This window comes from Myxocyprinus asiaticus, chromosome 21 (genome assembly GCF_019703515.2).
Source record: "Myxocyprinus asiaticus isolate MX2 ecotype Aquarium Trade chromosome 21, UBuf_Myxa_2, whole genome shotgun sequence".
NCBI classification, from domain to species: domain Eukaryota; kingdom Metazoa; phylum Chordata; class Actinopteri; order Cypriniformes; family Catostomidae; genus Myxocyprinus; species Myxocyprinus asiaticus.
The window spans coordinates 17,919,984-17,935,614 of record NC_059364.1 but is presented as its reverse complement, the minus strand read 5'-3'; the positions used below and the strand labels follow the sequence as shown (position 1 = coordinate 17,935,614).

Sequence of the window (15,631 nt, the reverse complement as noted above, 5' to 3'; positions counted from 1 at the left end):
TGTCTGGCACCAACAATCATGCCACGGTCTAAATCACTGAGATCACATTTTTTCCCCATTCTGATGGTTGATGTGAACATTAACTGAAGCTCCTGATCCATATCTGCACGATTTTATGTATTACACTGCTGCCACACGATTGGCTGATTATATAATTACATGAATAAGTAGATGTACAGGTGTACCTAATAAAGTGGCTGGTGAGTGTATATATATCGTGAGAGTAGAAAAGGGGCTTGAATTCAATTATTATGTCATGTAGTACAAAAACCCAGAAGAAAATTAGCATTTTCAAGCCATGGGAATTTCCAGTGGGGTTTTAGAATGGTTGTTTTCGATATATGAGTAAAATAGGGTCTGTGGTTAACATTACTAGAGACTGTAGCAACTTGTTAGCATCTTTTAAAAATACACAACAGTTTCAAAATTCATGATTGAGGTATGACTGTGTGTAATTTGTTGTAAAGCATAAAGTGAAAGTGTCTTCAAGTAATGTTAACCACAGACCTTATTTTAGTCATAAATTGAAAACCACAATTTTAAAAACCAACTGGAAATTCCCATGGCTCGAAAATGTCCTACATGAATTAGTATTCAAATTAAAAATTCCATTGAAAATTCCAAAGGAAACTCAAAAAAGGCAAATTACCGTCCTGGTTGGCCTACAATTTGATGTGATTAACTGAACAGCTCAATTCAAGCTGTTACTCTTGCTGACTTTAAGTCCACCTGGGAAGCTCCTATGTCAGAGCAGTCATTATTTTGGTAAATATGACTTTGTTTGGTCAGTAATGTGCTCGAAACTCGAAATTAGGCTGCATTGTATGCTCGAGTATGAACAGGGACAGTTCAAGAGTCACACCTGTTAGTAAATACGGTTGTCAATCCTGACTATGTGAACGTAGCCAGTGAGATACAGAGAAATACTGAATGAGGCAATAGTAAGGAAGCTTGGTTGGGTTTAGAGCTCTCCTGCTGCTCTCAGCACGTAGGAAAGAAAGGATTGATTTTTTTCTTCCGCCCCACAAGTATAATGCAGCTGCTCGTGACACTGGTCTCTTCATGAGACAGGCCTCTTAAACAGCTGCCCAATCTGATCCGACATGCTGTGTTTGTGGTTGACCCTGGTCAACAAAGGGGAATTTAAATTCATGGAAAAGCTTTGCCAAAAAAAAGGGCTTTTGCATCATTACTCTGCCTTCACTAAGAAGCCTGTCAAACATAAGGCATGCATGGTACATCTTGTTTTCAGCTGTGGTTGGGACATTGCTAGCATTGCCGAACGCATCAAGTCTGCACATTTTTATGTGCGTTCTGTGCACATACTTGTCCAGACTAGTGGAGGTGGATTTGTTTTGCTTAGATAAGCAGAATGGGAATGTGAATTTAACTTCAAATCTAACCTAACAATGTTGAAAATATGTGTGTGTCTGTGTGTTTCCGTTTCCAGCTAGATCCAAGAGCATGGTCATGGGGGAGCTGTCCCGTGGCTTCAGAAGGCCATCGTCTCCAGGCCTGCAGGAGAGGGCACTGAAAGCAGGCTGGCTTAAAAAACAGCGCAGCATCATGAAGAACTGGCAGCTACGTTGGTTCGTGCTCCGAACCGACCAGCTCTACTTCTACAAGGATGAGGAGGAAACCAAACCACAGGTAGCCTACTGTCTAAACATACTGTAGACTGTGAGAATAGAAGTGGACAGAACAACCTGAGAATAAATAAATAAAAGATGAAATCTCAAAAATGAGGTTTATGTTTTTTGTACACATTAATCATAATCGAATCTGACAGTCTAAGCAAGGTGACACTAAATGTTGCACAAATAGATTTAATCAATATCTCTACCTCTGAAAAATCAATCTGTTATTCCTCTTAGTGAATAAGCATTGATTGTGAGATACCTAATGACTTCAACATTTTATAGTTCACCCCTCAACCTACAGTATAATACATATAGGTTTTTGATGGCCATACCTCAACCTGTATCAGCGGGAGGGACAACACTGTTCTTTCAGACAGTTATTGTTATATATTATACACTATATTGCCAAAAGTATTCGCTCACCCATCCAAATAACTGAATTCAGGTGTTCCAATCACTTCCATGGCCACAGGTGTATAAAATGAAGCACCTAGGCATGCAGACTGCTTCTACAAACATTTGTGAAAGAATGGGCCGCTCTCAGGAGCTCAGTGAATTCCAGCGTGGTACTGTGATAGGATGCCACCTGTGCAACAAGTCCAGTCGTGAAATTTCCTCGCTACTAAATATTCCACAGTCAACTGTCAGTGGTATTATAACAAAGTGGAAGCGATTGGGAATGACAGCAACTCAGCCACGAAGTGGTAGGCCACGTGAAATGACAGAGCGGGGTCAGCGGATGCTGAGGCGCTTAGTGCGCAGAGGTCGCCAACTTTCTGCAGAGTCAATCGCTACAGACCTCCAAAGTTCATGAGGCCTTCAGATTAGCTCAAGAACAGTGCATAGAGAGCTTCATGGAATGGGTTTCCATGGCCGAGCAGCTGCATCCAAGCCATACATCACCAAGTGCAATGCAAAGCGTCGGATGCAGTGGTGTAAAGCACGCTGCCACTGGACTCTAGAGCAGTGGAGACGCGTTCTCTGGAGTGATGAATCACGCTTCTTCATCTGGCAATCTGATGGACGAGTCTGGGTTTGGCAGTTGCCAGGAGAACGGTACTTGTCTGACTGCATTGTGCCAACTGTGAAGTTTGGTGGAGGGGGATTATGGTGTGGGGTTGTTTTTCAGGAGCTGGGCTTGGCCCCTTAGTTCCAGTGAAAGGAACTCTGAATGCTTCATCATACCAAGAGATTTTGGACAATTCCATGCTCCCAACTTTGTGGGAACAGTTTGGGGATGGCCCCTTCCTGTTCCAACATGACTGCGCACCAGTGCACAAAGCAAGGTCCATAAAGACATGGATGAGCGAGTTTGGTGTGGAAGAACTTGACTGACCTGCACAGAGTCCTGACCTCAACCCGATAGAGCACCTTTGGGATGAATTAGAGCGAAGACTGCGAGCCAGGCCTTCTCGTCCAACATCAGTGTCTGACCTCACAAATGCGCTTCTGGAAGAATGGTCAAAAATTCCCATAAACACACTCCTAAACCTTGTGGAAAGCCTTCCCAGAAGAGTTGAAGCTGTTATAGCTGCAAAGGGTGGGCCGATGTCATATTAAACCCTATGGATTAAGAATGGGATGTCACTTAAGTTCATATGCATCTAAAGGCAGATGAGCGAATACTTTTGGCAATATAGTGTATCTACATTAGCATTGTTATATGTTATAGTTATTTATAATGCAGCTCTCTGGAATATTTTATTCTGATTGTTCAGTTGCTGCATGCTTTAGTCAAATATTTTTGTATAATGACCGCTAAACAGTACTACTTGATTTTTGTCCCAGGCAAACAATTTCCTACATAGCTGTACTAGTTTCATGTCTGTCAATGACAGTAAGCCTGTCATTACCAAAAATAAATCTATTTAGGGTGAAACAATAAGGCCAGCTGACTGTACATTATCCCTTACATGTGTTTTATACTAAGGAACTGTTCTTCATTACATATTACTGCCTTTTTAAACAACCAAATTAGTTAAATATCACATTTATGCACATTTATTACACAGCCGTACACTGTCTCCATTAAACCAGGATGACATCAGCATGCTGTTAGCCTGACAAGCTAATCTGGTAACAGCCTGCCCTCCTGCTTGGCTGTGGTATAAGTGAAAGCATTTAGCAAATACAGAGCAGCTGACCTTTGACCCCTGTGTTGCTCTATAATGTGGCACAGAGGCAGCGGTACAACTTTGCTCGGCGTGCCCTGCGACTCCGGCTCATCCATACTCCAATTTTTCTTTCTCCATCCCCACCCCACTTCCATCCTAGCTAAATTGAATCTCTGCTACAGAAATGTGCCCAGCTTGCACTTGAGTGGGTAACCCTATAAGCATTTAGCCTTATCAATGCATTCCCTCTGAAATTTCATTTAGCTGAAGCTGAATAGCAGAGAGGAATTTCAGTTGATGGATGAGATTCTGCTGCTTTGCTGTGTAAATGCTGGGACAGCGAAGTAAAGGATGAGCTAAAAGAGGATGGTGCATAATTTATGATTTGACTGTGGTTGGGTCTAATTGTGCATGACTCAGCATTGCTGATTACAGTGTAAAATAGAGCCATGCATACAACAGACAACTAGAATCCCACACTGCCTTATCTCCACTGAAAACCAGTGATTACCACATCTAATCAATTAACCGCTTCACGGAACACTAATCTCCAGTTATGCTAGAGAGTAATTGTTTATTCAGCTAATAACTTAAATAGATTAAAAAAAAAAGCTTTAAAAGTTTTAAAAACTGTGCACAAGTGGAAAATGCCTTTCAAACCTCTTTTAACTCTCTAAAGTCACCTTTTCTCTCTTTTTTTCCTCTAGGGTTGTATCCCATTACAGGGTAGTCAAGTCAATGAGCTGACAGCCAATCCCGATGAACCTGGGCGGCATCTTTTTGAGATAGTTCCAGGTAGGAGATAAGTAAACGTGCCTGAAACTTCTGAATTTAGATTGAAAAAATACATTGAAAGCTTTGTGCCATCAGTGCATAATCTGTATGTCCTTTAGTTTACTTGTCATTCAGTAGAGGAAGATATTGAAAAAGCAAGCAAACAACAACAAGGCACTGTGAGCAGGAGCTTGCATTTTGTTTCTGATGAAATACTGCTTCCTCATTACAAGAGTTAATCACTAGAGGGCACATGGGGTCCTGTGAGAGGATGTATGAAGGACATTTGTGACTGTGCATAAAGCTTGCCACCTACAATGGGGTTCATAAGTCTGACACCACATTTAACTCAGATTTATTTATTTTTTTAAACTAATAATCAGTTTAAAGCTGATGTAAAATTTTCAGTGTTTAAATTAGAGCTGTCAAAATGAACGTGTTAATACATGCGATACATTTAAAAGGTTTAACGCGTACATTTTTCTTAATAGCAATTAACGCATTTACCGTTAATACAGCATAAACCAGCATAAACACTGGTTGGAAACACTGGTTGCGTTGTTTTCCCCCGGACTCATTACACTGACGCACACATCACAAACACACACAACAGCGCATCCCTGTCAGTGTTCAAATGATGAAGATTCATGTATGTTCCCGCGGAACATATTCTGCTGAAGCCTCCATTGTTTATGTGTACCCTGGGAACCGCCACATATCACGTAATTTTGCACAGCCTCTGACATAGGGTGAACCTTAATCCCTTTTTGGAAATTCAGAAAGGGTTGGTTAACATGAGCTATGCAGTAGTCAGTCTTGATTTAAAATAATGCTAAATTTCTGCACTGATACATTTTTGCATTTATGGCATACCTAGTTATGGTATAGTTAAAGGGACATTTCATCCAAAAAAGAAAATTCTGTCTTTATTTACTCTCCCTCATTTTGTTCCAAACCCATTTAACTTTCTTTCTTCCGTGGAAACAAAAGGAGATGTTAGAAAGAATGTTAGCCTCAGTCACCATTCGCTTTCAATGTATGGGAAAAAAGATGCAGCCCCAGGTGACTGAGGCTAACATTCTGCCTAACAATCTGTCATAAGAATGTCATACAGGTTTGCATGAAGGTCACTGACTATCCCTTTTAGATTTTAGTGACAGTTGCCCATCTTTAAACCCAGGAGTAAAATCAGTGACTGTTAGAATATGAAAATACACCCAATATTAGAAAATCCCACATAAGATTTCACTGACAGCTGGTCTTTTTTCTCCACTTATCTGTTAGCCTATTGGTTGCCTTATTCATGCCCTGCTGGCAGTATGGCAGCCGGCCAGTGTCAGGTTCATAAGTGTTCATCACTAGAGACACTTCTGTTTGCTCAGGTGATGTTAGATCATGCCAGCTGCTGCCCTCTGCTAATTTTGATGAAGTTTTTTTATGCCTGCAAGAGTAACGCAGTGATTTGAAGCTGGGCCATTAGAAATGGACTGTTTCAGTTATGTTTGTACATTGTTTTTCTTGAACTGCAGTAGAAATGCAATATAAAACATCTTTTTGCATTATGAAACTTGGTGAATTATTCCATTGAGTCAAGTTTGGACCTATGCTGTTGTTGACATCTATTTCTTTATGCTTAGATTTACATTTAGGTTATAGTTTTGAAAATGTTGTAGTGAAATTATGTTGTCTTCTTTGCCTATTTACAGGGATATTTTATGCCTAGCAACAGTTGGACTCTCTCCCCTCTTTGTTGTAAAATAACTGATGAGGGAATTCTTTCATTTACAACATGTAAATATCACAAGATGCTGCCACAGCAATCAAACCTGAGCATAAAAGTTCAACCGACTGACACGTGGCTTCACTTGGCATTCAGGGCCATGGTGTTTGTATTCTTTCCTGAGACTCTAAGCCCTTAGTCATAATTAACTTTAATTCTCTAAAGCTATGATTTTATGCTGGCACCAAAGTAGAATCTTAAGCAAAATGATTTTTACGTGGATTGTTGTACGTATCGCAGCAGTTTCCTGGTGAAATGAAACAAGAGGCACAACAAAAACAATGACTTTCATTCACTTTCACTCAAATTTAAGACTAAAACGGCAGATTATCAGTTCATAAACACTTCTCACACTATTCCTCTCACAATGCTATCTTATGACATCTAAACACTTCTACTATAGCACATGTCTTGTATGGCAATACATTTTAACCTTTGCATCACATAATCAACAACATTTTCAAGCTTGTTCAAGTGTTATCAACTTGTGTGGATACTCAACTGAGAGAGCATGGCACTTGTGATGCAAAGGGCCAGGGCACGAGTCCTGAAGAGCGAGTCGTCACGTAAATCTGAAGTGTCATAGAAGCACCACAAAATAATGTGGTTGGTTCAGCAGTTTAGTTTTTTATCTCACATTTGCTTTTTATGACACTATTGGTGAGGTTTAAGGTTTAGGGTAGGGAGGAAGATTTTGTTAATTTAAAACTCAATAGAGCATTAACCTTAAAAACCTCATCTGTTTGGGAGAAAATACGTTTTTTCGGAACTAGGGTGCACAAGTAATTTATTAATCGAGCAGCTTTAAAAATTCGACTAGTAAAAACACTACTCAAATATTGCAATTTGATTTTCCTTTGTGCTTTGCCTGCCATTATTTAAAGTGGTTGTAAGTGATTGAAGACTTGGAAAGTATGATTCTATGTGTGAGTGCATTTTTGTTTTTGTTTTATCTAGATCTTGCTGTTTATGCATAGTGCTAATTTTTTCATAAAAAAACTTAAATTCTAAATTTCAAATAATCAATTACTCGTTTTTTTTATGTGTTAGAGTTCTCAACAACAATATTACTCTAAATGCCCATCCCTACTTGGAACCGACGTAGTACATAAAATTAACCACTTAATATAATTTAGCAAAAATGCCGCTATTTTAATTTACTCAAAACAATTGGGTCTAGTTTGATTTCTCCTAAGGAATTTTAAGAGTAACATCTGAGAAAAGGTCTTTTTCTTTGTCACAGAGCTTAAATTATTTTGATGTGTCATCGGTTATTTGGAACTAACAGTGTACAAAAAAAAAAAAAAAAAACCTGTTGCCTCTTGGTGGTCTTGCAACCTATATTATTGAAATTAAGATTAAAACTAGATAAAGGCCAAATCCCCTGTCTTTGTTTGTCTGTACACACTTCTTAGTGGAAGAGAAAGAATAGTTCTTAAAAAGGGCAAACAAAAGTGATGTCTTAGCAGCTTCGGCTGAGTGAGATTGAAGTGCATGAAGTGTGCATTAGTTATAGGGATTGAACAATGGCCTCCTCCTTGATCTACGTTTTTTTTTTTTTTCATATGCTATTCCTACAGTAGCTTTCTTCAGTAGTACCTTACCTCTTGACCTTTTATATTATTATTGTCATCCTTTTGCAAGGTGGATCACATGTGCCTCTCTAAGTAAATTAAGTTTTGTGATGTACGCACAGCCCATGAAACTAAACCTGCTTTTCATAAATCCCGATTTTTTCACTTGACTGGCACGAGATATCAGACTCAAACAATAGCTTTATTTACCCCTGCTTTTGACACAAAAGCATGACTGGAGACTGGAGTGTGGCCGCACGGTGGAGGTCTGATTCAAGCATGTCCTTACAGCTGACAGTATGCTGGAGAAGTATCACGGTTTGTGAACATTGCAGTTTGGTACATTAAAAGCTCTGATCTAAACCCTTTTGGCAATCTGCAATAAAAGCAACTGTGTAACATGCACACACACACACACACACACACACACACACACACACACACACACACACACAAAGGCCCTTGTGGTCTGCAAAAATTTCTTCAAAGAGGGGAAGGTTTAATTAATAAGCCGTTAGATTTAATGGGGGAAAAGATCCAGGCAGCAAGCAGAGATTTGTGAGTCAGGCTTACAGAAATGTTAAACCGCCCCCACGTGAAGTCACCTCAACCCCCACCACACACACAGGCACACACACAGATTGATTAGCCGGGTCTGTTTGTGTTTGGGGGATGTTTGCAGTGTTTGGCAAAGATGAGCTCTGTGGTGGCTCCACTCATGAGGGTGAGAGAGGGCGAGTCTGACAGACCAGGGGGGCGGGGAACAGAAAAGTTTGAAAAAAAGCAACAACACAAGAGCTTCTTTTTAAATGAATGAATAAAGCAGACGGAGGACTTGTTTTTCGGGTTTCGGGTTGGGTTGTGATGGTACTGTGGGGTTCTATGGGTTCTTTCTCCCTTTCCTTCATACACACTTTGTCTCTCTCTCTCTCTCTCTCTCTCTCTCTGCCTTTCTCTCTCTCTCTCTTTATCTCTTTTCCCACTCTTTCTTTTTCTACTCTTTTCTCCCCTCTCTCTTTCTTTCTTTTCCTCTTACATACACACTTTCTCTACTCATTCTCCCCTCTTTCTGATCTGCCATCGAATTCCACTGGCACACACCTATGTTGCATATTCATCTTCCAGGAGGGCCAGAGATGTAACTAGTATGGCACAGCTGTAGCACTGCCCTCTTTGGCTCCCGTGTGCCAGCATGGGGCTCAGTTGCCGCAAGCTGCAGGAGCACCGATCTGTTCACGCTAAGGGTAAGGAAACACTTTCCTCATAGAGCTTGGTGAATATTGATAGCACAGTTCAATTTATATAGTCAGTATAAAAGCAATCGATATGTGAGACAGATTTACAGTTGTGAAAGTACAGTGCTGCATTTATTGGAGGATAGGAATTTATGGATGATGGCAGTTTTGTTCTTGAACCTGCAAATCATCTATTGTGGATCCAGCTGCTGCTTGTAAGGTCTGGAACATCTGGAGTGTCAAATTCATGAAACAGATCCAGGAAGCTGCGGCTTTGTGAGCCATGTATTTTTGGAACGGGCTGTAAGGAGTGGAACTGCTGCTGGTGAGGTAGTCTTGCATGAATGTGAAGGCCTGTAATTTTGCCTGAGCTATGCTAAAAGGTGTTCTCAAGTTCATCTACTCTCTGATCTGAAACTGACACTTTTAACACTTTAAATGCTCAGTTTGATTCTATCTTCAGATTATGAAGTCAATTCCTGAATGGTTATGGTGTAAATGATACGGCTATTTTTTCTTGGTCTTCTGTTAGTCAAAATTTGTTCCACAAATGTAACAGTCAGATTCTATAACACTGGTAAACTCAACTGTTATACAGTGTGCCCAGAAAGTATTTGGACTTAAAAATGTATTAACGTCTTTGCATTATTTAAAAAATATCTAACCCAGTGGCAGTTATAAGAAATATAGCACAAACACACTTTCAAAAAGGAAAACATTTGACAAGTGAGCTAGGTTTCAAATGATAAATCAATAGATATATTGTTCAAAATGAAAAACCAACTGTGGTAAATGTGCTAGGAAACCTGTGTGAACTTGAGGGGAACTGACATCAAACATCCTCAGAAAAATACCCTTGACATCAGTTACTTAAAAGTATATGGGGGGAAAAAAATGGAGTTAGTTCTCAGAAAAGCTCTAGGACAATTTGTTTACAGAGGAAACTTGAATTTATATTTTGTATTTCATGCAGTGACATTTGGACATTGTGAATTTAAAAGTATTTAAAAAAATACTTACAGTAAGTGTCCAAAAGTAATACTTTAGTGGCCACTATATCTATGCTGTCCCTAGTTTCCTGTTTAAATACTCATGTGTGTCATGTAGACATAACCATTAGGCATGCAACGAAACAAATTTCATGATACGATAAGATACGATAAAATAAAATAAACGAAAACAGTGCCCACAAATGTTTCGCTCAAACGTAATCAAGGATTCAACATACATGTTTTTTAAGCCATAAATGACACAACAGTGTCTGACATTGGCAACAAAAAGTAGAGCTCTATAATAAAGTAACTTAAACAACAGTAATGCATTTATTTTGATTGATTGTAATGAGCAAAACTCATATAAACTCACAATTTTCATGTTTTTATTTAGAAAAATTAGTTTGTCTACTCAAGTAAGTCATTTATATTTGTATAGTACTTTTCACAGTACACATCGTTTCAAAGCAGCTTTGTAGAAAATCATTTGTTAATGTCTTAAAGCCCCCAGAGAGAAAGCTAAAGTGACTATTGCAGGAAAAAACATCTTTCACTTTTATTTAGTAGTAAAAAAAAAAAAAACTTGAGAGGAACCTGACCTCTGGTTTTACTGTACTGCGCCTATGTACATAATCCAATATTATTTAGCGGCTTGAGCAAAAAACAATCGGCACACGTAATTTTTTGGCCTCTTCCCCCAGTTTCACGTTTGCATATAACATTGACCGGCATTATTACTTTATGACACCGTTGTTAAACAAATTCGACAAGCTGTAACGCTACAATGTACTTGCCATTTCCCATTGATCTTCTCACCTATGTACTACAGATCTGTTGCTCTTTTGTCCTGTGAGCACTCATCGCCGCCTCTCCGTGGAGGAGACTGTTTCTCAGCTCTCAGTGTTGTGCTGCTTGGTTTTAATTACACTATAATGTGTTTGTTTATGTATCGTACGATACATATGGTATTGAACCGTGAGCATCATATCGTACAATATTTTTTACACCCCCATAGCATTCATAGACCAATGATGTCTAGATGTACAGAATGATCCTTGCATTTCCCAGCAAATCAACACTTCCTGAATCTAATACTTTGTTGTGAAATCCTGGGTAAAGCAAAATATCCTTGTTTTGTTAGATAAAATGTTATCTAAAACTCACTATTGAAATGTTTTCCTCAAAAAAATCACTGTCCTATTAATCATTGTTTGAAGACACATGTGGAGGTGCTTGAGGAAGCACAACATTTTTGAATTTGCATTTTTGAAGTCTGAACATTTGATGTTTTTTTGAATACAACCACTTACTAAAATAGAAACAATTTAAACTACACCATAGAAATACGAGGGTCTGATTTTAGAGTGTTATCAATTACCCTAAAATGACTACCCACATGTACATGTCTTTATGTTTATACCTTTGCATGATCTCCAGTTGCTTGATCCACTGTATTAAAGCACTTTTTATATGACGTAATTCTCTTGTTTAGTATAGTGTCCATTAATTGTGGTATGTAAGAAAGAGAGCTGTGGACCGTGCCACACAGGAAGAACTAATGGCTATCAGATGATAGGGAACCATTGGGAGTCAGCTGATTTTATGAGGGAATCATGAGGGTTATTCAGGGAAGTACAGACTCACCACAGAGCAGCATCCTTCTGCTGCCTCAGAGAGAAAACCTCCAATAATCAGAACCAGAGACAGCAGCCTTACAGTAAGAGCTAAACCAATGGGATTGATAAGAGGTTGCAACTGGCAGATGTTTGGAGAACATTGTTTTGTAACATAGATTTAGAGTTTTAGAGTAATCACAAAATTGCTCTACATAAATAATTTAAACACAATTGACACCCATTGTGTTAGCAATTAACGGTTGGTTAGATTTTGCCAAGAAGAAGATGAGGCTGTTTTGTGGCCACACTGAAATTGATTGCACATTAAGTCTGAACATGGGCAAAGAACTTCAGGTTCTTTGTATTACGTTTCATCAATAAGTCATTAATAAACATTATATAATGCTTAACAAATCTGTAGTTATGTGCATTAAACATTATTATTACACTGTAACTGTAATTGTTTTGTCGGGTAACCTAAAAAATTTACTTTATGTGTTAACATCTACATTAACTGGTTTTATTCTTGTCAAAAATGTTATTTAATCTGACTAAATCAACCTGACCAATATGGTTACAACAACAAATGTATTTTTTATCGGTTTGATTAGGTAGAAATAGATCCTTGAGGTAACAATTTTATGTTACCATTTTTTTCAGTGTGGAATGTTTGATTCTGATTGGTCAATCGCAGCATTCTGTGATCAATTATTGATCAAAATTAATATATGACTGCTAAACAGTTTAATTGACCATTGTCCCTGGCAACCAGTCTCTTAAACTATGCTAGTTTAATGTCTCTCTATCAATCTGTGGTCTCTTCTCACATAATAAAATAATTTCAACTCAAATCAATACTCACTGCCCATTTATTTATTAATTTGCTAAGTAGCAGTGTAATAATATATACAGTCAGTCGCGTCAAGATCTTGGTTATTTTTGCGATAAAATATGAAGACTGGCTGACTCTAGGCTTACATTTTCCCTTACGTAGGCCTATATTTGAAAATATATATGAAAAACCTTTGATAATTATTTGAATGTTCATAACTAATGATCTGTTAAGCATTACATATAATTGAATAATGTTCGTTAATGCAAGCATTACATTACATATAATGTTAACGTTTGTCAAAGTGTGACTGAGCTTTATCCTGGTTTCAGATTTTTCAGTGCAATTTCTTTAAAAGGTAAGGACTTTTACCTCTCAAGGCAAGAGTGTCTGTAAAGTGCTGGATCAGAAATAAAGGTCTTCATCTAAAAGCCTTAGGCCTGTTGTGCTGGATGTCCTCCCAGTCTACTGCTGGCCAAACCACACAATGTGCCCCAGGCTTCTCTCTGCCTCCCTCTCTCTGATACATGAGGAAGATATGCTGCAGATTACACCTGAAAGCTGCTGACTGAGCCCTTAGTGTGATTTTACTTTGTTATTCACACTGTGAATAAGTTGCAGTTCAGTGATCATTAGATTGGAAATGCAAAACAAGTTCCAGTTATTTAACAGACCCATGCATTTTAGTATTCAAAAATAGTGGTTATGATTTTAACCGAGTGTAACTACTGTGTGGATTTTCCATTCTCTTTTTGATTTGTAACTTGTAGCACCTAATAAACATGCAAAAAAAAAAAAAAAAAAATCTTGAGCAAATAGTTTTCCTAAATATTCATGGCAACATATGTGGACAGCAGAACTAAGTTGTGAAATTTTAAATAATACCAACTTATAGAAAGTAATTTTTTTTTTTTTTTTTTTAATGAAAATGGTTTATTATGTTTCCAGGAGTGTTTTTGAAACAATGCAGACATTACATCAGAAATTAATAGGTAATTCTGATTCAAAATAATGGCCAGCTTCATTTTCAGCTGTTGGATGAACCCATTAACTCTCAATGTGATAATGCACAGTAAATATAGGATGTTTTAGGAAAAAATTTGCCAAAGTACACATTAGTGTACATTGTGCGAAACAGAATGGCGTTTCCCAATAAATCACTCAAATTTAAAAAAATGGAATATCAGATGAAACTAGAGACGCTGCTCTTTTGACTCAAACATGTTTAAATGTAAAAACTTAATTAGGGTTCTTTCCAAATGTATTTTTGTTGCCGTTTCTCCCAAAGACAAACTCTGCTGTGGTCGGCGCCATGTTGTTTTGTCACATGACTCTGTGCATGCGTTTAACCCTTTACTGACAGCACAGTCTCCTAAACTGAGATCAGTTGGTTTAAATGAATTGAAATTATACGTTGCGTGAGCGGTGATAATTCCACCTAAGCGGAGAGCGCCTTTTTGAAGACTCCGCTCCGCTCACTCAGGCCGCTCAGTGCCGCTCGCTCAACCCAGAATGCGCTTTGTGGTATGATGGTTTGGGAATCTGCAAAATAAGCAATAGGCCTGAGGTTATGGAGCTCAAACATTGTATTAGTGAATTTGCAAACCTTATAACCTAAATAAATGCAAACGATAAATCAAAGCTAAGAATGAGGAAATCAAAAGTGAGTGTGGAGAGACCGTGAGAATTAGCAAATATTCCTTTTGGAGTCGTACGTGTCACATTGCCAGAGAGCATGAGGATGTGCTACGCGAACATCGCAAAATGTGAGCTAGTAGACTACACTACTATTCAATAATATTGTTTTGCCATCATATCAGTGCAGCTGCCAGCTAGATACAGGCCGGTTCTGCGGGGTTGCGAACGTTAGAGCGCCCTCAGTTGAATATGTAAGCTTAATAATACTGTATATTGGCAAAGCATTTTTCCTTGAATCCTGGCGAACACACACATAAAAACGAATAAACATGTATGATCTTGCGGATCAGTGTGTCCTAATTTGCAGGCGGTGCATTCTGCTTTTATATCTCCATTGTACAACTGATCATTTGATTGGAAAAATTTCCGTTTTGCATAGAGAATTTCATAGCGGAATAATCTCACTTAATCGACCAGTTTTCAATTTCTGCTTTGGGATAAAGTGGCACATAACTGCTGGTTAGTTTCCCAAAGCCAAATCCACACCTTAACGAGAAGTGAAACGTAAAAAAAATTATTCTAGATTAGTGGTTGCAGATAACATCTTCGACATCGCTTGCTGCATTCATGTGCAGAGAAAACAATCTATTAATGATTGTACATTAGGAAGAAAAAAAAACACTTTTCTTAAACGAAGGCAGTGTAATTTGTGAATTAAATTATTTTTATTTGTTTTAGGATCATTAAACATGAAACATGAAAACATTTCATCTAATGTATATATATTGGACAAAATCTCACTTTATGCAGGACAAATATGTTTTATTTGTTAAATCCATGGTTAAACCCTGCTGTACATATAAAGAGTGCATGCTCAACACATGATTGTTTGATGCATATAAAGTCCAGATTCACTTTATTATACTTTAAAAATATCAAGGAAAAACAAAGGGGGCACATGCTATCTACTAATATAAAAATTATTATATAAATAACCACAGTCCTTTATATTGCATTTGATTCCTACATATAAAATTGTAGGGAATATTAATAAAGCAACAACACTGAAAAAGAGAAAAACATTCACTGCTCTTTTCTGGATAAATTAATACGCCCTTTAAAACTGAACACAATCTTAGGATGAGAAATTGCTCATTTTAATTTACAGACCCGAAGTATGATAGCATTAAATCAGAAACTATTAATGTAGCAAATATGTAATCATTCTGTGGAGACAACTGAAAACAATTATGAATTTAACTTTTACCGCAATATTTTTCCTGGTACCAGTCCATGTTTTCATTATTGACATAAACGACTTGAACAAACTTTAAAGTTGAAAAGATTGTGGTTTTCTGGGTCGGTTGTGTCTCTCAGGTCCAGTTTAAACTGAAAAGAGCAAATTTGCACGTGTGCGAGTATGCAATGTTTTATCA

At 38.0% G+C, this 15,631-nt stretch overlaps 1 protein-coding gene across 3 annotated transcripts in view; it reads left to right on the top strand.

Moving 5' to 3' along the window:
* Positions 1–15,631, top strand: part of arhgap22 (Rho GTPase activating protein 22) — a 50,763-nt gene that overhangs the window by 13,773 nt on the left and 21,359 nt on the right. For 2 of the 3 annotated variants that reach the window (XM_051648223.1, XM_051648224.1), the window contains exons 2-3: positions 1,451–1,650; positions 4,462–4,549. In XM_051648223.1, coding sequence (XP_051504183.1) covers positions 1,451–1,650; positions 4,462–4,549 — 288 coding nt within the window. Of the gene's footprint in view, positions 1–1,450; positions 1,651–4,461; positions 4,550–8,819; positions 9,127–15,631 lie in introns of those variants that run through there. The other variant, XM_051648225.1, reaches the window with a different exon arrangement.